At 37.2% G+C, this 24,126-nt stretch overlaps 1 protein-coding gene across 3 annotated transcripts in view; it reads right to left on the bottom strand.

The window, feature by feature from the left end:
- MICU1 (mitochondrial calcium uptake 1) overlaps positions 1-24,126 on the bottom strand; it is a 142,930-nt gene that overhangs the window by 83,832 nt on the left and 34,972 nt on the right. The window contains exons 3-6 of one of the 3 annotated variants that reach the window (XM_087824350.1): positions 19,341-19,515; positions 13,648-13,810; positions 11,133-11,176; positions 10,180-10,341 (exon numbers count right to left, since the gene is read on the bottom strand). In XM_087824350.1, the coding sequence (XP_087680476.1) occupies positions 10,180-10,341; positions 11,133-11,176; positions 13,648-13,810; positions 19,341-19,515 (544 nt within the window). Of the gene's footprint in view, positions 1-10,179; positions 10,342-11,132; positions 11,177-13,647; positions 13,811-19,340; positions 19,516-20,660; positions 20,828-24,126 lie in introns of those variants that run through there. The other 2 variants (XM_016224053.2, XM_016224047.2) reach the window with 2 other exon arrangements.

Here is a 24,126-nt window from a genome sequence, read left to right as displayed (position 1 = left end):
TTGACTCTGCCAGAAAGCCATTCTCTTTTCAGTCCCAATTCTAACCACTCTAATAGCTCTGAGAACTATTCCAAATACCTAGAACGCAAATGTCTATTTCATTAACTACGTGGCTATAGAGAAAATGGATACAAATGAAGATGCTTTAAAAAAAAAAAACAGTGGCAGAGGATTTGATTAAAGAAATGATAAAAATTCAAAAGTCTACTGGTACAGCATTAACTTCAAGGAAACGATACTTTATTGAAGTGATTTATTTCAGTTCTCAGTATCTGATAAGGTATTAAAACCCTAGAAGGGAAGAATCAGCAGTTCTACCACATGAAGCCTGCACACTTGCTTCAAAGTGTGCATATTCTTTCTCTGGGTGACAGAATTGATATTTTACCATTATTGATTACCTGCTACCTAAATCTAAAAATTAACTTGAACTTTGGCCACTCAAATCAGTCAGTGCTGAACTGTCCTGAACTCAGCAGCAGCCTTGGTTTTAGTCCCATGGTTTATAAAAGGCTTCCCTGTCACTTCATGAAAAACAACCTCAGTACCAACTTTGAAAAATATGCTAATATAGTATTTCACCTTCTCCCGTTTGGAAAAAAGTGCACGTAAGAATAAAAATAAAAAAGTTTCATTCTGAGGACCACCACTCACATCCTTGATTTACACTGTTCTAGTAACTACTGTCCCCATGAAGCCCTCTGGATGAAGATTTTTAAATCATTTTGAAATCAAACATTTAAAGGTAACCCTTGAACACCACTGACCATTAAGACATACCAAGAATTTAAAAATTATAGTTTGCATTTCTATGCCAGGCACTGTGCTAAGCACTTGCATGATCTCTCTCAGTCCTCACTGCAATTCTGTGAGCTATGTGACACTACTATCAGCACTTTATAGATGAGAAAACGGAGGTTTAGAGAAGTTAAATAAGTAGCCCAAGGTGACAATGTTATAAAGTGACAGGCCAGGTCATGGTCTGACTGCAGAACCCATGCCATGAACCATAGTGTATCCAATGTACAGAAATAAATCAGGTATCTACATTGTTTGCAATTTCTGAAATTGTTAATGGGGACTGAATATTTTTGGAGCAAAACGTAGTTCGCTATTGTAAAATATTAACCTTGGGGCTTAGCTTGTATCAGGCTCGGTTATCTTGAAGAGAAAGTCTAGCTAATGATGCAGGCACACATCATGTTTTTACGCCCTGACTTGTTCAAATGTATATTATAATCATTTTCAAAATGAGTATCAGCTTAAGAATGTAATGGCTCTTTATACTCTTAATTAACAAATCTTAATCTGTATAGGAGAAGCTTTTTATTTAAATTTAAAACTTTTAAAAATGCATCACAGCAAAGACAAATATACAAAGCAAGAACTCTCCTCACACATTCTCTGCAACCAAAGCACATCAGTAGATGTTTAGGCTGAGAACCCATTTTTACCAGAATAGGAGAAATGAATTGCTCTGAGTAGCTTTCACAGAACTTTATTTGTGTAACCTTAAAACATGCTAGAGTGTTTCTGCTAAAATAATAAGAAAAAGTAGTCAGTTTGGAACCAAGTCCTCTCATGACAAAGTGAATTTCAAATCTTGTTTCATGACAAATAGCTAAACATGAAGGTGTTAGAAATGTAATGGTTAGTTATGTTCATGCTTTCAAATCAACAATGATAAGTCAGATGGGTTCAGTTAACCCCAAATTCAAACACAACAGAGTATAAAATTAAAATGTAATTAAAAACATCGTAAAAGAAGTCTGAATATTTGGGACAACCAAGTAAATTATACCCTTCTTGGGAGCTCTTAATGATTATATTTTTTCTTTTTTCAACCTCAATAACCAAACACAGGGGTTAAACAACAGATTTTAAGTTAGTGGTGGAACTCAGAGACTGGAAAGAGACATTATGCATACTCCTTGCAGCAATACAGTTAAGTATTTGACATCATTCATAAGCTGCATCAGAAGATGACTATGCTAACAGAAAAACCAAATGAATCCAGCCTCCCCACAGGCAATAGGAACTTATCATGCAAAGGACGAATCCCTATAAGGAAGCAAGCAAGAAAGCCCTCTTCATACCAGTGTCACCAAAATGAGTGATATCGATAGGACCCAACAGAAATAAACAATTCCCCCCACTACCTATTCTAAGTAAAAGAGTTCATTATTTTTAATACATAAAGCTTATTAATAAAAGATCCTTAAGAATACAGTAAAACTTGATTTTGAGTCCTTGATCAAAGAATATTATTTTCAATAGTCAAAGTTTAAAGATGACTGGTGCTCTTTTGTCAACTATCATGAATGACTACTTAATGCTGCAGATTCCAGAGACTTCCAAACTTACCAATTCCTACCTCTTTTCTCTTCTCACTTTCTAGGAGGGACACCTATCTGAAGCAAGTCATTTTTAACCTTAAACCCTTAAACCATACAATTATCAAGTTTTTAGCTGCTCCTACAAACTGTTCTGCTGAATTAGAGAAGAGAAAGTCACTTTCCTGAATCACAAGTGTTAACATTTCATCTGATTTACGCTCCTTAGCACTATGGTTGGGCTACAGCTATTCTAAAGTAGAATCTCTGGGGTTAGAAACATTGATAATGGGGTTATCAACAAATTATCTTCACATAATTATTTAAGTATTTGTTGGTTTGTTTCACAATGCAGTTAAAGGCAAAGATAAGACAATCTATGCACTAATAATATGGAGATTGGTTTGGTGTTTGGTAATGAAACTACTAAAAATATATCCCATTTTAAGAACAAGGAAGCACATAAAAAATGTTCTATAAAAATAAAGAGCACCCTGTGATCATCATTAATTATTTTAAACCAAAAGATGTTCCAATTCAGTTTAGTTTATATTTTTATTAAGAAATGCAAGAGTAATGTTTTTAAAAAATGAAATTTTAATAATTTATAAGCTATAATTAAAGAGTCTTCAAAGATCAATTTAAAAAGTACTTCTTATGCAAGTACCTGAAATTCTCTTCTGTAAGTCCACAATCTATATATTCTTTTTTCATGGTTTTCTCCATATATTTGCTAGCTTTTCTAAGTTAAAGTTGTTGATTATCTCAAAAATGATGTTTTCCTAAATGTTCTGCTTCCTCTTAAACCATTTTGAGTAAAGTGCAACTAAGCAACTGCTTCTCTGTATTTATTACATAAGAAATTTCAAAAGAAAAAAAACACTTAATTTTTCACTTGAAGTTACTATTGAAGTTCAATTAGGAACAAGGCATCCCAAGTAAGACTATTTAAATGACCCAATAAACTGAATATCCCTTATGCAATATAGTAACAGTTTGTTGAACTTTTGTGTCACATAATGTTAAAACTTCCTTTTAAAATGGATTAGCCAAATTTTCCTGTCCTGGTTTTCTTATGAGTAGGAGTTGTGAATATTCTGAATGATGTTATAGTTTTCATGGTTGTAAGTTCATACTGTGGAATGAACCTTATAAAGTTTATTACAATAAATGTAAACAATTTTATAAAGAACACAATAAATAAATAAAACCCTTCCTTTTAAATTATGCTAGGTACTATATTCTCAAGGACTTGTGCAGTGCTTGAATTATCATATTAAAGATGGAGCACATTAATTTAAAGTGACAGCACTGAAATCATTCTCTGAAGGGAGCAGGGGAAGGACATGAGCATGCACTGAAATAAATGAACCTTTGTCCTGAAGCATTACTACGGATTTTGGAACATTAACTAAGCTAAAGCACATGCTGTCAGTACCTGCCAGAAATCCTGATCAGAAGATGAGAAAAAGGGAAAAAATGGACATTGTTTGATTATATAAGCAAACTCCCAAATTGATTATATAAATATCACAAAATATAACATATAAAGGACCAATAAAGACCTGTAATACAATCACTGAACACCTGGAAATAGAAAATGAAGACTAAATAGATATGTTTTATATATTATCTGCTAAACAATAAAGCAAAACCAAAACCCCAGTCCCTTAATCTAACCTCCCCCAAATGAAACATACAATTGTAGAAAAACTTCATATTACTATAAAAAGAAAACACCCAAATAATTACCTGTATCTTAAAGAAAAGGGAAAGCAAACACTTCATTTTTTTCATGGGTAGTCAAAGCATTTCTTTTCCATTAGGATGTCTTACTATCACCTTATGGATATAATACATTCACGGCAAATTCATTGCTTTACCACTCATGTTAACATATAGGCAGCCAAACTCAAATGGGTTCAGAGGATTAGTAATTACTCTAAAGACGAGTTCAGGTGTCCTGCAAATTATGTTGCATTAAATAGCGTACTATTCATATGCCATCTTGGAGATGTGATGAAGCAGTTCAGGTTTGCTAATTTAGCTGAATACCACTCCAAAATATCTTCAAATATCAAATAATTTTAAAGATTTTTTTTCAATAAATAAACTTCACTGGCTGTGAAATAAAATTTAACCTGAACTTATCATACTTCTCAAACCAAGCTTAGTAGCATGATAAAAATTCCTGACTAAAAAATTATTTGCTTTTAGCAATTTATAAGTCTAAGGTTAGGTTTGATGTGACAGAGCTGAGACAAATCATTGTGAACACAGGGCAACTCAGATATGAGAAACCAAACTAGAGACCTCTCTTAGTTCACGGCCCAGCTAGTTAATCCATCCGATTGCTCATTACAGAGATAGCACAAGTAGATTTTTTATATCCGATCTAACTGGGAAGGAAAGAACCAAGAGAGTAATTATGCACAGGGTGTGCTATTCTACAGCATTTCATACAAACCAAGAAAGATAATATCTATGTTAACTCCAAAGTCATGCAAAATAGCTATAATTTGTACAGCCAGGTACTTTACCTATTGTCTTGATTTTACTGAGAAGGTAAACTGACACTGAGAGAGGTTAAGTGGTCTCTCGTGAAGGTTACCCATCAAGTATGTGCCAGAGTCCATATTTGAACACAGGATGGTCTACATCCAAAGTCACACTCTTTTCATGTTGTACCATTTATTATACACTAAGAAGTTCAGCAATCCATATGTATTTTTCATCCTCAATTCAGCATACTGTAACATCTATCAATCATTTACATATAGTTGAGACTCTCAAAAGGGAAATCAAGCATTTGTCATTTAGTGATTTTACTTTAAACTGGAAAAATAAAACACTGACGAGTGAAGATGTTAATGGGTTTTGTAAAGAAGGGCCAAATCATTACCCCTAAAATCATGTGTGACTATGAAATAATTGTGGAGAACTTTAGGCTTCAAGGAAGTGAAATACTTCATGCATTCTCTTGAAATCTGTGATAGTTTTTTTAAGGCAAGAATTTCCCTATTATAAAAGAAAGAGAACACAAGCAGAGTGGGATTAATACGGCAAATAAAAACATGGGTCAAAAAAGCAGGGAGCAAAAACAATAAAGTTCTGCCTACATATTCACAATGATCAATACAAAAACCTGAATAAATATATCAATTCATCAAGAATTTAGACTTGACTGGTTTCAAGTCTCTGGAAGCTAAAGGAGAGAGGGACAGAAAGAGGGAGAGATGCACCTAATTAACACTTTATTATAAGCAACTACATAAATTTGAGCAGAATTAAAGCAGGTCAAATAAATGTAAAGGTTTATCAAACTCTGTCCCAAGAGAATTCCTGTCCACGTCTCCTGAGACACACTTTCTTTGCTTTTCCTTTTTCCTTTAACCCTCACCCAAGGATATTTTTTCCTTTGCTTTTCAGAGAGTGGGGGGGAGAGAGAAACATCGACATGAAAAAGGCACACCGATGGGCTGCCTCCCCGCTCTCGCGCCAACCTGGCCAGGGATGGAACCTGCAACCGAGGTACGTGCCCTTGGCCGGAACCGAACCCGGGACCCTTCAGTCCGAGGGCCGACGCTCTACCCACTGAGCCAAACCGGCTGGGCTCATTTACATTTTCTTGATTTGCAATACATTCCACTCTTAAAAGACAGGCACTCCCACACATTATTACTGTGTATGACAAGGAGTAATACTACCCTCGGCCTTACTCTAGACGAGGCTTTTCTGTGGCGTAAAGCAAACAAGAGGCTTTTCTGTGGCGTAAAGCAAACAATCGTAACTTGAACCGAGAGCCAAGAGGAAAACGCCTGCCCGCCCTCCCCTCAGGGAACCAAGACTTAGCCCTAACGGGACTGGCATTTTAAAGTTCATTTATTAACATTTTAAAAATAGCTTTCACCTAGTAAGCAATTAAAAACATTCCGTTATATTAACACTTTGGTTTTTAACTATGCCTCCCATCTTTTTTTCTGCTGATTAAGTTTTCTGTTACAAATACTATAATCGGGATCCCTTTCTAGCCTTTAACCATACTTTTATTCCTTTTACCTAAATGTGGACAATTTTCATTTTAATTGATATAAAGTGTTTTTCTGTTTCATGCGAACAAATATTCTGGTATGCATCATAAAAGAGATGGAAATAAAACACTCGCTAATTCTTTCTTCCAAACTGGACAGATTCTAAGGGGGCTGTACTTACGAATATTGAATAAACTCAATCTGGAGGCATCATTTCTGAAATGTGCAAGAAAGCTTGGGGGAAAGGGGAACTTGATAAGGAGGAAAGAATAAAAAATCTACTTTCTGAAAAAGAAATACGTGGTGGAACAATAATAATGGACAGCTAGTTTCAATGAGCAATTACTTGTTACCTGAAAAAAAGTGTGAATGTCAAAGTTTTTAGGAGAAGTGGATTACATCAAAGCTCTGAAATATTGGTATTCTTAGCTTAAGAAACGAATTTTACTTCAATTGTGAAGTTTTCTACTATAACTTAAGAAAAAACGCAACACTGTGGTATCTGACATGGAGAGTATCGTCTATTACATGCAATAGAAACAGAAAATAAAAACGTAATTTCTATCTTTGATATACTGAGAAAGAAAGCAGAGGTAAGAGAACCTGGGAAAGAAAGGGTATAAACCACACCAATAAAAGATAGCAACTAAATGATTAAATGAGAGAAATATTTGACAATTATGTAACATAAAGGGTCTAGTTAGAAAGTATACTTTATTTCATAGATCAATTAGGTGATAAAAAATTAAACCCAGAAAAAATATAGCTTTCATTAAAGAAATGATCCAATATTCATGAAATAACTGCATGAACAAGTGAAAAGGGAAATGCATGGACATTGAGCACTGCTGGGGGAGAAGGGGTTGCTTTTTAAAATCTAAACAAAACAAACACCAGGCCATATTTTATACTACCATCTGTATAATAGTTAATGATTTTCAAATATCCTTTAACAAAATCTGAACTCTTTCCCATTTTGAGATTTTTAAACTTTTAGACCTAGTCTGAATATTTTTTAAAATATCGCTGATCTACAAAATATATTCTTAAAACCAAAGGCCACTGACTATAGCTTCTTTATACATGGCCTGTGTTAGTAGATAGTTGATAGTTTTGAAATGCAAAAATGATGCAAGTGCCAATAATAATGTTATTTCATTACTTCTGTACAAAGGAAATTGCCAGTATCCTTAGAGTAAGGGTGCATTATTAACATAAGGTAAGTGATGGGCTCTGGAAAAAGATCCTCCCCAAAATTCAAAAGCCACTTAATCAAATTTGGTTTCAATGACTATCAGTTGAAACTAGAATGTTTCATTTATTTCTTAAGGGCATTTTCTAGTCAAACAGAACAGGAGAAAAGAGGAAGGGGTCAAAGCAAGAAATAACTATCCAATTAGAATTATCTGTCAATATCAGACTATTCTTTCTGACTTTGCTTTTGAAGATTATATGAAATTCAAGTATAAATGAGAAAAGACCCCAGGAAAATAACACTATTTCTACATTTGTTCTTGCTTTCAATGACAAAAAGTCTAAAGTGCAGTTCAATTAGAAGGCAATAAAATCAGTTAGTGTTTCTTACTGGTCAAATGATAGACTTTATTAAGTGGTGTGTTAAAAGTTAAAACAATGGGGGATAAGAGAATGAGGGTCGATATTTTTTCTCTAAGCTGTTTATAACTACTTTATCTCCCAAGTTGGAAAAAAAAGAGAGAGAAAATTATCCATTTAAAAATCAAAGCAAGTTTAAAAGGAAATTCCTCTAGGATGCTAGATTTCTACTAAATTTCTGGCCATAATGTATGAAATTTACTATAAATACCACACAAATCTGTTTTTTTCAACAATTCAATAACTGTTTTAGAATTTATATACTCTACTGCTGCTTAAGAATTACGATTTCCTGATTGAGACAACAAAGGAGCCATGAAGATGCAAAGGAAAATAGTAAGATTGATAGTTGAATAAGTGTTGATCCGTATAGTTATGAGGTAAAGGCTATCACACATGGCAAAAATCCCTGGAAAAACTTCTAAACTGATTAAACACAATGAGTTTTAGACTCTTCATTATATTAAGGCTTAAAAACAGTACCAAAACTACTTTCTTAAGCTTCATCTGAAAGAATAGACAAACTAGAGGTGAACTCGGTTTAAACATCCTATTTAAGAAGCAAACAAGACCTTAAGAATATATTTGATGGAAATCAAAATAAGATTTAAACAAAGAGTCTGGCAAAGGCATTAAATATGTATATCATACCATGGATGAATGGGAAATCTGTGTGCACTTTGGTAGGGGACAAGCTGGTTACTCAGGGTCACTGGCTCAATTCTATACCTCCTTGTATGAGTCCCTCATTCCTCTATTCTCTTTCATACAAATCATACTTTCAAACGCTGTACATTAATATACCTAAACCTTGCCTTTCCTACTTTGATTTCAGATTTTATGCTCTAGTGCACAGACATCTGCAATTGTAATCTGGTAAGTCTGCCTTTCAAAGTCAGAATCACTGCCATTTAAGTCTCCACATCAAGGTGGGGACTCAAATACTTGAATGTTTTATTGCATTTTACTCTTGCTATTTTATAAAAATAAGTGGACATCAGAAAAATGCAAGTGACACCAATGATAAGAAATGTAGAGCTCAAAAATTTAATACAATTGAAACAAAGGGGAGCTTGTCAGTCTTGCCAAAAACGGCAAATTTTTAGCATCAGGTGGATAGTTACTGGCCGAAACAGGAAAAAATTAAAAAGCATGTATGAAACATGAGTTATCATTAGGGATTTTATATCTGGGGATCTGTAAAAATGGAAATTCCCCTTATAACATGTACATTTACAAGTTGCACATATTCAACTTCTTTATGTTTTCAGGGTTTTTGTTGTGTTTTTTTTTTTTAAATATATCTTTATTGATTTCAGAGAGAGGAAAGGAGAGGGAGAGAGATAGAAACATCAATGACGAGAGAGTCATAGATCAAGCCCGCAACCCAGGCATGTGCCCTGACCAGGAATCGAACCCCGATCGCCTGGATCCTAGGTCGACGCTCAACCGCTGAGCCACGCCTGGCCGGGCCAGGTTTACATATATGCAACAACAGAGAACTGAATTCTCATGCTGTTATGGATTCTTTCAATGACCAAAAAAAGTGATTTGTTAAAATGTTTTTGCTATAAGATATCACTGACTTAGTGAGTCATACCTCCAAGGAATATGGGACTGACTAGTTGATTTTTTTCCCAAGTCATCAAATATTTACTGGTCACCACCTGTGTTCGAGGCACATGTTGGACTCTGAGTCCAACAGAAAAGCCAGGGGCCCGACTTGCCAGAGACTCTGAAGTCAGACCCTCACATCAGTGTCTGAAAATAACCCCTAACATGGATATGGCACTTATCTATCATACATAAAGCAGAGACACCCAGGATCAGAGGGAAGATGTGGCTGCCCCAAAGCAGAGCCAGGACCCTGAACCTCGGTCTCCTAACATCAAGTTCAACATCTTTTCTTTTTTATCATTGTTTCTTTTAGATTTTGTGACTTTAAAAAGAGGATACTCACAGATGGAGGCACTTATGCCACCTGAATGGGAAAGGTAATTTTTAGGCTGGAAGCTTTGGCTGAGACCTTTCAGCTCCTAGGACAGCCACTCATTCTTTCCACTTGCACAAAAGACCTCAGCACTTAAATCTTCACCTTACCAGTAAATGGAGTTTACAAAACAATGCTGGATGGACACATTCCTGTAAGATCAGTTTCTAACCCTGACATCTACCCATCTAGGCCCTGTCTGTGATCCTGCCTTTTTCAGCCACTGCATGATTTTCCTTCTGACTTCTTTCACTTTAGGATTTGTAGAACCATTCCTGGCTCGCTCTTCTTTCTTCCTCCTCTTTAAAATTAACATTTTACTTTTCTTTCTGACCCTGTGCAATACGTTCTTTCTCTTTTTGGTGAATTCAGCCTGAAAGGGAAAAACATGTTTAACTAACTGCTTTGAGATAATAAAATTGAAAGTTTCATTTTCTGTACTTAAGAATGATTTATTATATGATTTATTCAGGCATAAAATAAAGAACTGAAAGTAAATATAATGCAAACATATGTAAATCTGGGGTGGTCTTCATAATTATTATAAAAGCTCCAGTAGGACTTCCCTAATTTTCTAGTTAAGGTAACTGCTAGATACTATCACAGGTGGAGAAAGGTCAAATCAGATGAGTGTTTTTAAAACAAATGCAATATTGGGGGGCTTGTTAACTTCTGTGGTTTTTTTTGTTTTTTGTTTTTAAATATATCTTTATTGATTTCAGAGAGAGGGAAGGAGAGGGAGAGAGAGAGATAGAAACATCAATGATGAGACAGTCATTGATCGAGCCCGCAACCTGGGCATGTGCCCTGACTGGGAGTCGAACCCCGATCGCCTGGATCCTAGGTCGACGCTCAGCCGCTGAGCCACGCCTGGCCAAGCTTCTGTGGTTTTTGAATTAAAACTCAAATGTCAACATACACTGAATTAGCCCTATATATTAAATAAACAGCAGGCAATCCATGAATGTTACCTTGTATGGATAAATATAGAAGAAACTTTTGCTTGACTGTTTCTGTAGAAGCATCTGAAGGCACTTACAGGCCTCCCAACCTAAGCAACATGCTTTTTTGATAGGATAAATTCAGAAATCTCTGACAAATAATTTTAGAGGAACTTTAAAATCTTCTTAGCAAACAGGATATAAATGTGTCATAGTTGCTCACCTTTCCATCAAAGCGTTTTATTATATATTGATCCAGGCCCAAGTCTGTAAAAGAGCAAAAAAATTTAGTCACTGATTATAACTCAAATGAAACATGAAATGACAGCTCTCAGTTTTGTTTTCAATCATTCAATTAAATGTACTAGATGGTTTAGCCACAACGTTATTCCAAGGTCACAAGAATAAAACTTTTGTCCCACTTTCAGAGTCAAGTGCAAGTGCTAAAAGATACCAATGTTTTACTTTACATATGAGAAGTGAGGCTCTAAGAAGACAAAGGGGATGAAAGGGGATGAAAGCTCATGTGCAAACCTACTCCACAGCAGAGCTAAATTAGAGTCCTGGACGCTTCCTGGGTGGTGCTCTTTTCATTACATCAAGGTGCTAATTACCTCTAAATAAACTGAGGGACATTTGTTTAATCTGAATACGTAATAATTTTTTGTTGAAGTTAAAGAAAGATGAGTTTGATAACAGAAGAATTTTTTGTAACACATTTAAACTGATACAAATAGACCATCTTACTATTGCCTTTAATAATTGGGTTAAATAATAAATATTTACCTTGGGAATACTTAGCATTGAATTCTAAGCACTGTGAAAGATACAAGTAAATATATCAAGAGCACTTGAGGGCAGGGATTTTTTTCTTTGTGTTTGCCTACTGCTTTATCCCAGGAATAGTGCGTAATAAATGTCTATTAAAAAATGAATTAGATACAATCCCTGCCTTGAAGAATCACAATTTAGTTAGAAAGACATATTTGTTTAGTGATTTTTTTTCCAAATTATCTTTGCAAAGATTGTATTCCTTGTCATATGCCATCATTTAAGTTTCTTTTCTATTATCTAAACAGTAAGTGACACAATAGAGGTTTCCTTAAATGTTAGAGGCAAAAAGAATTAAAAAACAAAACAAAAGCACCCCTAACTCTCCTACTATATGCAGACTGGCTCTGAGCTGGGGTTCTTCTTTGGTGTTTAGCTAGACCAGGGGTGAATGTCTGGCCTGCGGGCCATATAAAGCCTGCAAAATCATTTGGTCCAGCCCTGCCAAGGCCTCACCAAAGAGAAGCAGTTCCAGATATCACATTAGGGGTGAGTTAATTAAATGTTTGACCAAATATAGCAGGCTAATTTTAAGTTGATAATTTTGTACGGCCTGCGAATGATATTGTAAATATCCAAATGGCCCTTGGCAGAAAAATGGTTCCCCACCCAAGTTAGACTTTCTACAACTCTGCCTTAACTTTCACCTTCTTTCCAAGCCCTGAGAACACACATTGCACTCTGGATTCCCCTGGATATGCAGTAGCCCTTCAAAGCTCTTATCCCCTGGGAAATGTCTTTCTCCTCAGTGTCCTCCTTTCTAGGCTCTTCAGTCTGTCTGCTGCTTGTCCCATCTGCCCTCTCTTAGCCTGGGAGCTACAGGTAGTATATGCCTTACATTTTTTCAGTAGGTGACATCTGGGAAACTACTCCAGCTTGGGTGGGTGAAAGAAAAGGAAAAGCCTTTGGGCTGGTTCCTCAGGGAGCTGCCAAACAAGTAAAAATGCACAACCACAATTTTTTTTTGAGAATAAAGTCTGTGTTACCCCAATGAACTCCCCATTACCTGTAAGCCACAATAGGAATGTGGCTGCTGAGCTGGGAAACAGGGCATCGTTGGCAGGTCAGCAAAAGGCCAGAAAACTTTCTTACTAAAATTTAGCAGCCTCTTTCTTTATTAAGTACTCCCTGGTGCTGTAAGGTTTTTTTATTAGATTCCAGAGGTCCAATAAAGTTGTTTCTGCCCATTTTTGGCAGCTTAATGGTTGCTTCAGCGGAAGGATTAATTCTTAGAGCTCTCTACTCCGTCATTTTCCCCATCGTGCCTCCCATAGACATTTGTAAATTGTTACATTTAACTTAAAATGTTAAGCTATTTATTGTCTTTCGTCAAGCCGTGTTTGTTCAGGTTGTTTCCTCTATATGAGACATCCTTTCCACTATTCTTGAAGCATATTTAAGATAGTCGATTTAATGTCTTTGTGAAGTAAGTACAATGCCTAGATAGGCTTTCATCCAAACTTGGATGCATTCTCCAGAAACCATTCTCCCAACTTTCAGATTTAGCTAAGTGCCCTTCTTTATACTGCGACAGCACCACCTTTCTTTAACAAGTCACTACCTTCCTGAAATTACCCACTACTGTCTGTCCTCCTCACTAAAGAGCAACTTGGTGGCAGTCACATACGTAATGCGCTGCCTTCAGGAACGTTCTCATCACAGGCAATGAACCTCAGCCGGAGGAGTCCACTGTCCTCAATCCTCTAACCTGGCCGAGGACTGCCACATTAGACTGTGGGCTCCTCTTTTGTACTCCTAAAGCCTAGCATAATGCCTGACATATAGTAGCTATACAGTGAATATAATTATTGCATGGATCGATAAAACTTAGGCAATACATAGAAAGAAACAAAGTAGCATATAACAAAAGAAATATCACAATCTTATTTTTCACATTAGCAACTTACGTTCTGGTTGTTTCTCATTGGGTGTTATGGATCGCACAAAATCTTGTGGAGTCATAAACACTTCAGATTCACCATGCTCACTGATTACTTTCAAGGTAGCAAAATATCGGAAGATTTTGTCTGGTGTGGAATATGCTCTAATCCTATTCTCATATTCCATTACCTAAAATTGGAAACCCAGAGTGTTACTATTAAGCAATTCTCATTTTCATACATTTTATATCTTATTTTTTGGGGAAATTTGATTATGTCGCTTTTTTTCCTATTACTAGATTTTTTTTATATTGTTGTCATTATAATTTATTTTAAATTTATCTTAATTGTTCAGAGTATTACAGGTGTTCCATTTCCCCCCCCACTTTGCTCCCACCCCCTCCCCAGGCCTTCACCCCGTTATCGACTGTGTCCATGGGTTATGCATATATGCATATGACTTCTTTGGTTAATCTCTTCTCACCCTCCACCCCCTTTCCCTCTTTCCTCTGAAATATGATTGTCTGTTGCATGCATCAATGTCTCTGGATCTATTTAGTTCCTCAGATTCTTCTGTTCATTAGCTTCTTCTTAAAGAAGACCTTTCAACATTTCCTGTAGTGCTGGTTTGGTGGTGATGAACTCCTTTAGCTTGTCCTTATCTGTGAAGCTCTTTATCTGACCTTCAATTCTAAATGACAGCTTTGCTGGGTAGAGCAATCTTGGTTGTAGTTCCATGTTTTTCATCACTTTGAATATTTCTTGCCACTCCCTTCTGGCCTGACAGTCATATGGGTGGGTGCTCCCTTGTAGGTAACTAACTGCTTTTCTCTTGCTGCTTTTAAGATTCTCTCTTTGTCTTTAACCTTTGGCATTTTAATTATGATGTGTCTTGCTGTGGGTCTCTTTGGGTTCCTCTTGTTTGAGACCCTCTGTGCTTCCTGAACTTGTAAGTCTAATTCTTTCCCCAGGTAGGGGAAGTTTTCTGTCATTATTTTTTCAAATAGGTTTTCTATTTCTTGCTCTCTTTCTTCTCCTTCTGGTACTCCAGTAATACGAATGTTGGGCCTCTTGAAGTTCTCCCAGAGGCTCCTTATACTATTTTCATATTTCTGGATTCTTTTTTCCTTTTTGCTCTTCTGGTTGGGTGTTTTTTCTTTCCTCATGTTCCAAATTGCTGATTTGATTCTCAGCGTCCTCTGCTCTACTATTGACTCCCTGTAAATTATTCTTCATTTCAGTTCGTGTAGCCTTCATTTCAAATTGGTACTTTATTATGTTTTCGATTTTCTCAGTTATTTCCCTAATAGTATGCTTAAACATCCTTATAAACAAAATTCTGAACTCTGTATCTGTTAGCTTGCTTGGATCTATTTCATTTAGTTCCTCTTCTAGAGATTTCTTCTGTTCTTTCCTTTGTGACATGTTTCTTTGCCTCTACATTTTGGCTGCTTCCAGGTATTTGTTTCTATGTATTAGGTAGAGCTGCTATGTCTCTTGGAATTTGTAGAGTGGCTTTGTGTAGTAGGTGTCCTGTAGGGTCCAGTGGCTCAGCCTCCCCAGTCACCTGAGCTGGGCCTTCTAGGTGCTTCCCTGTGTGGGCTGTGTGCACTGTCCTGTTGTAGTTGAGCCTTGCTTGCTGTTGGCGTCATTGGGAGGAACTGTCCCCCAGGCCAGTTGGCTGTAAGGACCAGCTGCAACTATAGCCAAAGAGCTTCTGTGCTGGAGACACCCCTATGGAGCAGAATTTATTTCAGTGGAGCTTTGGTGTTCAACAAGTGTGCCCCTTGAGTGTGTCACTGTGGCTGTGGTAGGGTTGTAATCCAGCGTGGTCGAGCCTGACCATCAGGTGCACTGTCTCTGGGCCCTCCTGGGAGGTGCAAAGTCAGCCTGTGCCAGTGCCTTGCCCAGGGCGACCCAGCATGAGCTACACAGCAAACCGTAGTTGGCTGCTACTTCTGCTGGGCTTGGTGTGTCCAGGAGAGGCCAAGCTATGGACCAATGCAGGCTGCCGCTAGTGCCAGGCCTGGGGCCACTTATCAAGACATATGGGGCACACTGCTGTGGGGCGAGGGCTCTACAAAGGAGCAATGGCCTCTGCCAGCTCTTCTGCCTTGGAGGAAGCTGCCCCTCCACCTCTCACCCAGATTTCAGGCAGGTTAGTTCCTCCCCAAGTGTCCCAGGTTCCTTTCAAACTGCTGCCTGGTTCTGGGGCTCAGGGGGAACGCGTCTGAGTGAGTCCGTGCGCAGGCCTTTAAGAGGAGCTACTGGGGCTCCCGCAGCCTCCACAACCCTCAGTAACAGTCCCTGCTGGTTTCACAGCCCAAAGCTGGGGGACTTTTCTTCCTGGCCCTGGAGCCCTGGGCTGGGGGCCTGATGTGGGGCTGGGACCCCTCACTCCTGGGAAACCTCCGCCCCAAGATGCCCTCCCGGGTTTAACCCGCAGCACCAGGTGTGGGCCTGTGGCAGTGTCTCCGTGATTCAGCCCCGATCCGGCCCCCTGTCCGCCCGTCCTACCAGTCTCGGTGCTTCTTCAGTTCCCTGGTTGTAGGGCTTCTGTTTGGCCATATCTCAGGAGGTTCTGAGTGATGGTGGTTCTGTATTTTAGCTGTAATTCTGATGTGGTTGCGGGAGGCAGCGGTATAGCTGTTACCTGAGCTGCCATCTTGTTTCTCTCCCTAGATATTTTTTATATTAGAAAAAATTAAACTTGAATTGCAAGAACTCTTGAACCTTTTCTTTCCAATGTCTTTCATGCTCCATTTGAGGCAATACTTGTGTAACTTTTGTTTTAGAATTTCTTTTGAAGAATCTTATTTTTTAAATCATTGAAAGCTAGCAAAATTGAAAAATGTCATACAAGAATTCAAAACATCTCAGTAACAGGGTATAATGCAATATATATGGTAGCCTACAGGTTCTTAAATACCAAGTCTTTAAAAAGGAATTGACTTTACAGTTTTTACTTTTATGAAATTTCCTGAATCCTAAAGCAAAACAGACTTGGGACTTCATGGGTTTGAATAGCTAATAGTCTTCAAATACAAAGCACAAAAATGATAGCATTAAAAAATATAATTACATACCATGGAAACTCAATTATTAACAGGTCTCAAACAATAAGACTTCCACTTTTTCTATAAAATTAAGCGAACTGCCAGAGATCCTGTATTTACAGCATAGTTAGAAAAGCACCGAGTTGGGAAGAGCACAAGAGAATATGTTAATAGGAGGAAAACTAAACATGGTGCACATCTAGCTGAGAGAGTGGACTGTCACAGGAAAGCCCGTTTCCTTATCTGGGGTCCCTGCCCCCCTTCTGTGCACGGAACACACAAAATACCGTATCTTCTGCATAGCATTCTTTTACAAAGACAGGTATGAGAGAAATCTTTTTTCATCAAAATACCAAATACATAGTACTCTGGTGAAGAGATTTTTCTCATAGCTGAATTTTATATGTTGAGACGGTCAACAATAAATAGTATCTTATAAATAACCAGTTAGAAAATGTGTCAAGGCAAAATGATTTAAAAATCCCATCAGTACAATGTCTATAAAGCAATACAATATTAAGAAAAACATTTGCCTGGCTGGCGTGGCTTAGTGGTTGAGCGTCAACTTATGAACCAGGTCACGGTTCGATCCCTTGTCAGGGCACATGCTCAGGTTGAGGGCTTGATCCCCAGTGGGGGGCATGCAGGAGGCAGATTGGTGACTCTCTCTCATTATTGGAGTTTCTCTCTCTCTCTCCCCCCCCACTTCCTTTCTCTGAAATCAATAAAAACATATTAAAAAAAAAAAAAAAGAAAAACACCTAATGTTTTTAATTTGCCACACTTACATAGCTATTACTGTAACTGTCAGTCTTGGCTAGGTGGTCACTTTGAGGTCACTGGCAGCAGCTGTTTAACAATGGTCTTACTTCCACTGCCAGATATGCTTTCAGCAATTAAGAAAGGTCTGCTAATTTGCAAGTATACATGACAATTTTTCTAATGCTAATTTTCATTAAAATCTGAATACTGATTTCAGAGATTTTATCAAAAGATTTGGCATGTAGCCAACATACTAAGGAGCTTTTCAATCCTTTAGTGGCCTTGAGACTTAGCCAAAAGTCTTAAATCAAAGGCATTTTATATTATACTACAACTATCTGCTGCATAAAACTGGTTACAAAATAAACAACTTTCTTTAGGCCCTCTATATGCTTGTACTTCTGAATAACAACAAAAAATAATCAGTTTGCAAGAAATGAGAATTATTTCAAACATAGACCAGAAAGGTTTTATAGCTATGGGAGTTACAAATTAATTGCACTGACAGCTTTCATTTTTTCTGATGGGTGAGATATGGTCATCTGCTGAGCACAGCAGGGTTAGAAAATGGAAGGTTCAAAAATAATGTTTATTTGGGTCATTTGTAATAGTTTAACTTCGTAAAACTTTAACTCTAAATGAAACTGCTGGAGCAAGATAAATTTGAACTTTCCTTGAATTCACTTAGGGCAAAAGATTTAAATAAATGTATCATGGAAACACTGGGATAGTTGACAATTAACCTGTGATACATAACTTTCATTCAAATTCACCTCAGTAGGAAATGAATTTAGGAAATGAGATGACTAATTTAATAACTTCATCCAAACAGACAAACAAAATCCAAATTTCTCAAAGAAATTCTTCTTGTAAGTATGTACCACAAACACACACAAAGCAAAAATAACTCTAGTTATCCTCTTGCATGGATTAGCTATATTTTAGCAAGTGAAGGCAACTCCCTGAATTTTAATGTTAACATGCAAAATATCTAATCAATTTACCCTTTTGACTTTTCATTCCTTGTGTCTGATGAATTCAAATGCCCAACAACACAGACACTGTTATACTGAAACTGAAGCTTTTCTGAGGTAAAGCCATACAACAGCAGGTCGTGTTAAAGATACAGAATGCTGAAGTCACTTGAAGTTTATGCTGTACTCAAAATTAATTGATTTTCTGGAAATATATTTGTATATTTCCCGAGATTTTATTCTGCCTTTACAACCTGGCATCATAAACCTGATTACCACATAGACTCAATTACTGTTCAACATCAGAAAGATCCAGAAAGCAAGAATCAATGTTAGGTAGCTGAATTGAAAGAATGAAAAAAATATATGCTAATCCTGATTACCAATCTTGGGTCCTTTTCCTAATCCCATTAACTTCACATTCCAAGAGTATGTCTGCCTTAGAACAGGATGGATACATGGAGGAGGAGCCCAACCTGTGTGACTCAGTGGTGGAGCCCTGACCCATGCTCCAAGAGGTCACCGGGTCCATTCTTGGCTGGGGCACATGCCCAGGTTGCAGTCTTGATCCCCAGCAGGGGGCGTGCAGGAGGCAGCCAATCAATGTTTCTCTCTCTCTCCCCCTCTCCCTTCCTCTGTCTCTAAAATCAATAAAAACATTACTGTGGACACAGACAATAATGTGGTAAAGGCCTGGGGTGCGGGCAGGTGCAGGTCGGAGGGGGGCAGTGGGGGAAAAAGGAGGACACCTGCAATACTGTCAATAATAAAGATAAATTTAAAAACAACAGGAAAAATAGCAGAAAGATGAATAACTTCAAACTGAATATGAACCATCTCAAATATTATCATAAAAGAGGCTCATCTGCATTATTCTAATTTTGTATTAACTATAGTTCTGATTAACTTATAAAACTGTGTTCCGTACTTTTCTGTCTCTGAATCCAGAACGTTTCTTCTTTTTCTCTTCTGGATGAGGCTCAGGACAAATATCTTCAGCCTTTTTGTCATGATTACAAACTTCCCCTTCATCTTTATTCTTTCCTTTATCACCAAGTTCACTCTTTAGGTTGTTTACAGATGGTGGAGATTCTGCGAGGGCTCTAGATATTTTTAAAAAAAAAAAGCTATATTAATCATGAAGGTCCATCATATTAATAGATACGGCAGGAGCAACAGCAATTAAATTTGTAGAAAGTTCTACATGAAGAGATTCCTCAAAAAATTAAAAACAGAACTACCACATGACCCAGAGATCTCAATTCTGGTTCTATATCCAACAGAGCTGAAAGCAGGGTAATAAGGAGAGTTTGCACACTCATGTTAATAGAAGGATGATTCACAACACCTAAAACGTGGAAGCAACCCAAATGTTCACTGACAGGTGAGTGGACAAAGAAAATGTGGTATATACATATAATATTCAGCTTTAAAAGTAAAGGATATGACACCAAAAGCACAGGCAACAAAAGCAAAAATAAACAAGCAGGACTACGTGAAACTAAAAAGCTTCAGCACAGCAAAGGAAACAATCAACAAAATGAAAAGGCAACACACGGGATGGAAGAAAATATTTGCAAAACATATATTTAATAAAGGGTTAATATTAAAAATGTATAGGGAACTTTCATAATACAATAACAAAAAAACAAATAACCCATTAAAAAATGGGCAAAGGAAATGAATAGACATTTCTCCAAAGAAGATACACAATTGGCCAACATCAATAATCATCAGGGAAATACAAAGCAGAACTGCAACAAGGTATTACCTCACACCTTGTAGGATAACTTTTATATAAAAAACCCCCCACAGATAACACATGTAGGTGAAAATGTAGAGAAAAGGGATCCTTGGTATACTGTAGGTGGAAATGTAAATTATGGAAAACAATATGGAAGATCCTCAAAGCTAACAACAGAACTACCATATGATTCGGCAATCCCACTTCCAGGCATATACCCAAATAGACTGAAATCAGGATCACAAAGAGATCTACATTCTCATGATCACTGCAGCATTATTCCCAGTAGCCAAGACGAGTCTATCAATCGACAAATAGATAAAGAAAATGTGATATATAAACAATGGAATATTATTCTGCTTTAAAAAAAGGAAGGAAATCCTGCCATTTGTGACAACATTGATGAACCTAGAGAACACTATGCTAAGTAAAATAAGCCAGACACAGAAAGACAAATATTACATTATACTGCTTATATAATGAATGTAAAACAGTCAAACTCACAGAGGCAGAGAAGGCAATGGTGGTTTCCAGGAGGTAGGAGAGGGGAAGCTTTTGGAAGTCATGGGAGATTTTTATAACATAGAATGTGGTGAGGGGTCACAGGTGTATACTTATCTCCAAGTCATCAAGTTGTAAGTATTAATTATGTACTTTTTTAATATAAAAAATTTTTTTGAAAGGAAAATCTGAAAAATACAAAAAGGGAAAGGAAACCCTGTCACATACTACAGCATGGATTAACTTTGAGGACACTATGCTAAGTGACATGAGCCAGCCACAAAAAGACAAATACTGTAACATTTTAACCACAATGGAGTAACTGCACTAGGCTTGCATTTCCACAGAGGGAAAAAATACAGAAAACTGAACCAAATATTTGGAACAAACACCTTCAAATACTGGACAATAAATAGGAACTCTCTGAGAAAAGTGAGGCATGCAACTGCCATGAAGCTTTGTTTGGAGACATTTCCAGATCATGAGCAGGATCCCAAGCAAAATATAGTATCGTGCTAAGTTGAGAAGACAGATCAAAGTTTGGAGAGTCTGAGGTGACTGGAATTGGTGGGGAAAAGGATGAGAAAGGAAGTTACCAAAGAAAAAGTTCCATAAATCTATATGGGGTCTCCTTGAGTTAAACATTAAGTAGTACATTCTTAGGATTACACTATCCAAAATTGCACAAATAACAATTACCAAGGAGTTGTAGGCCAAATAATTTCTAGAACTCACAAGTGGGAAATGTGTAAGTTATGACAAATTATTGAACACCTAAGACATTTAGTAAACTCTGTAGGAGGTTCATTTTTTCCCCCTCCTTACTCAAGGGTATGCTTTTCATTCATTTTAGAGAGAGGAAGGGTCAGAAAGAGAGAGAGGGAGAGAGAGGGAGAGAGAGAGAGAAACATCGATGTAAGAGAGAAACATTGATGAGATGTCTCCCATATGTGCCCCAACCAGGGACTGCACCTGCAACCCAGATAAGTGCCCTGACCAGGAATCGAACCTGCAACCTTCTGGCATATGGGACAACGCTCCAATCAACCAAGTCACACACGCCATGGCAGGTCATGTTTTATTAATGGAGCTAAACTAGCCCTAAAGCAAAAAGTACTCTAAACAGTGTTTTAAAAAAAACTTAAAAAAACTTTATAAGATCAGGCAGGTTTTTCAATAAATTAACTGTCTGCCAATATGAAAATCAATACTTTTAAAGGAAAACAACAAAATCCAGACACCCAACAATGTAACATTCACAATGTAAAAATATCCAATAAAATAATAATTAGATGTCAGCAAGATGGTATAACAGAAAATCCCAATCTTTGTTAAATCACTGATTTAACATTGACATACACATCAAAATACCTTTATGAAATTTCCCAGTTAAGAAGTTGCAGTGCACCAGGCAACAACAATGTCAAGAACAGAAACACTGAAATGAGAAAGAAAAGTAATTGTACTTTACTTATGTCAGCCCTACCCCCAAGCAGGCACAGCTCAGCACTGAGAGTGAACAGCCCAGCTAGCAACTTCTTCCACAGGGAGGAAAGAGAAGAATGGAATGGGTATCCAACATTCTGTCTATTCAGAGACTGCCCAAGGGACTGGTTTCTGCTCACCTCACTTATAAGCACTGATGGAAGTGGCACAGTTTGCATGCCTGGGGGCCACTGAGAACAAAGAAGAGCAGGAGGTGGCTTGCTGCAGCTGGCACAGCTTGAGTAACTGGGAAAAGGCACATCATTTGAGGCTTCTCCCTCAGATGGGAGGGAAAGAAGTGGAATGTGTGTCTTGCATTCTAGCTCTTCGGGGGGCACTCTGAAGGATTGGTATGTATCTCACCCGACTCTGGGTGCTGATGGGTAGCTGGCATATGTTGAATGCTTCATGGCTAATGAGAAGACAGAGAGAAGGATGCTTCTGCTATAGACCAGAGAACCTGCAGTGCCTCAGACAAACACCAGAGAGAGCAAAAGATTACAAACTCCTGAACAAGAAAGTGGCAAGCCTCTCTAATTGAGAAATTGCCCACCCAAACCAGAGAAGCTGTATCTTCCCTAAAAAAGTCTCAGAGGTACCCAGAACCTACAGTTTAGCTGATTGCTGAGGGTCTTCCCCTGTATAAAAGCCAGTCTGTAAAGACTGGGAAATGTAGTTGATTCTTCAAAAACACAGACCTCAACATAAAGTTAAAAGACACAACACAAAAAAACAAAGAATTGCAGCCTAAACAGAAGAACAAAATAAATCTCCAGGAACTGATCCTAAAAAACCAGGAATATTAATTACCTGAAAAATAATTCAAAATACCCATCATAAAGATTCTCTACAAATTCAAGAAAACAATGCATTAAAAAAATGAGTATTAAGAGAGACAAAAATATAAAAAAGCATACAGAATTCTGGCACTGAATAATACAATTACTGACTTGAAAAACTGACTAGAGGTTTTCAATAGCAGACTTGATCAAGCAGAAGAAAGAATTGATGAAAGCGAAAAGAGATCATTTGATATTACCAGAGGAACAAATACAAAAGAAATTGAAGAAAGCCTAAGGGGTTTATGGGCCAAGTCAAAAGGACCAATACATATACTGTGGGACTTCCAGAAAAAGAAGGGATAGAGATAAAGGGGTGTAAAGTTTATTTAAAGAAATTATGTCCACAAACTTCCTGAATTTGGGAAGTTAACAGACATCCAGACTGAAGAAGGCCAAATGATTCCCAATAGCAGAAACCCAAACATTATAATCAAATTGTGAAAAGTCAAAGACAAAGGGAGAATTTTTAAAGCAGCAGAAAAAAAGCGACTCATCATGTACAAAAGGACTCCATACGATTATAATCAGATTTTGCATTAGAAACCTTACTGGTCAATAAAGGAATAGCAGGACATATAGAAAGTGCCCAGAGAAAAAACTGCCAACCAAAGATACTATACTATCCTTTAGAAATCAAGGAGAAATAAAGACATTCCCAGACAAACAAAAGCTGAGGGAGTTCATCACCACTAAACCTATATTACAAAAAATGCTAAACAAACAAACAAACAAACAAAAAATTACACTGCAATATGAAAACAGGTGAAAGTTTATAAAGCTTACTGGTGAAGGTAAATAAGCAGGCAAATACAGAATACTGTTATACTATAATGGTGATGTGTAAATCACTTTAAATTCTGTAACAGAAGTTAAAAGACCAAGTATAAAAAGAACTTTAACTACAAAAATAAGTTACTGGACACACAATATAAAAAGAAAATTCTGACACGTGCCACAATATGGTTGAACCTTGAAGACATTTTACTAAGTGAAACTGGCAAAATATAAAAGGACAATGTATGATTCCACTTATATGAGGTACATAGAGTAGTCAAATTCATAGAGACAAAGAATAGATGGTAACCAGAGTACAGGAGGAGAGAGGAATAGGAAGGGTTTTTTTGTGTATTTTTTAAATGGGT

This window comes from Miniopterus natalensis, chromosome 14, assembly GCF_054644295.1.
Source record: "Miniopterus natalensis isolate mMinNat1 chromosome 14, mMinNat1.hap1, whole genome shotgun sequence".
Lineage (NCBI taxonomy): Eukaryota > Metazoa > Chordata > Mammalia > Chiroptera > Miniopteridae > Miniopterus > Miniopterus natalensis.
Note: the sequence above shows the minus strand (reverse complement) of the source record. Positions and strands in the feature narration are given on the sequence as shown.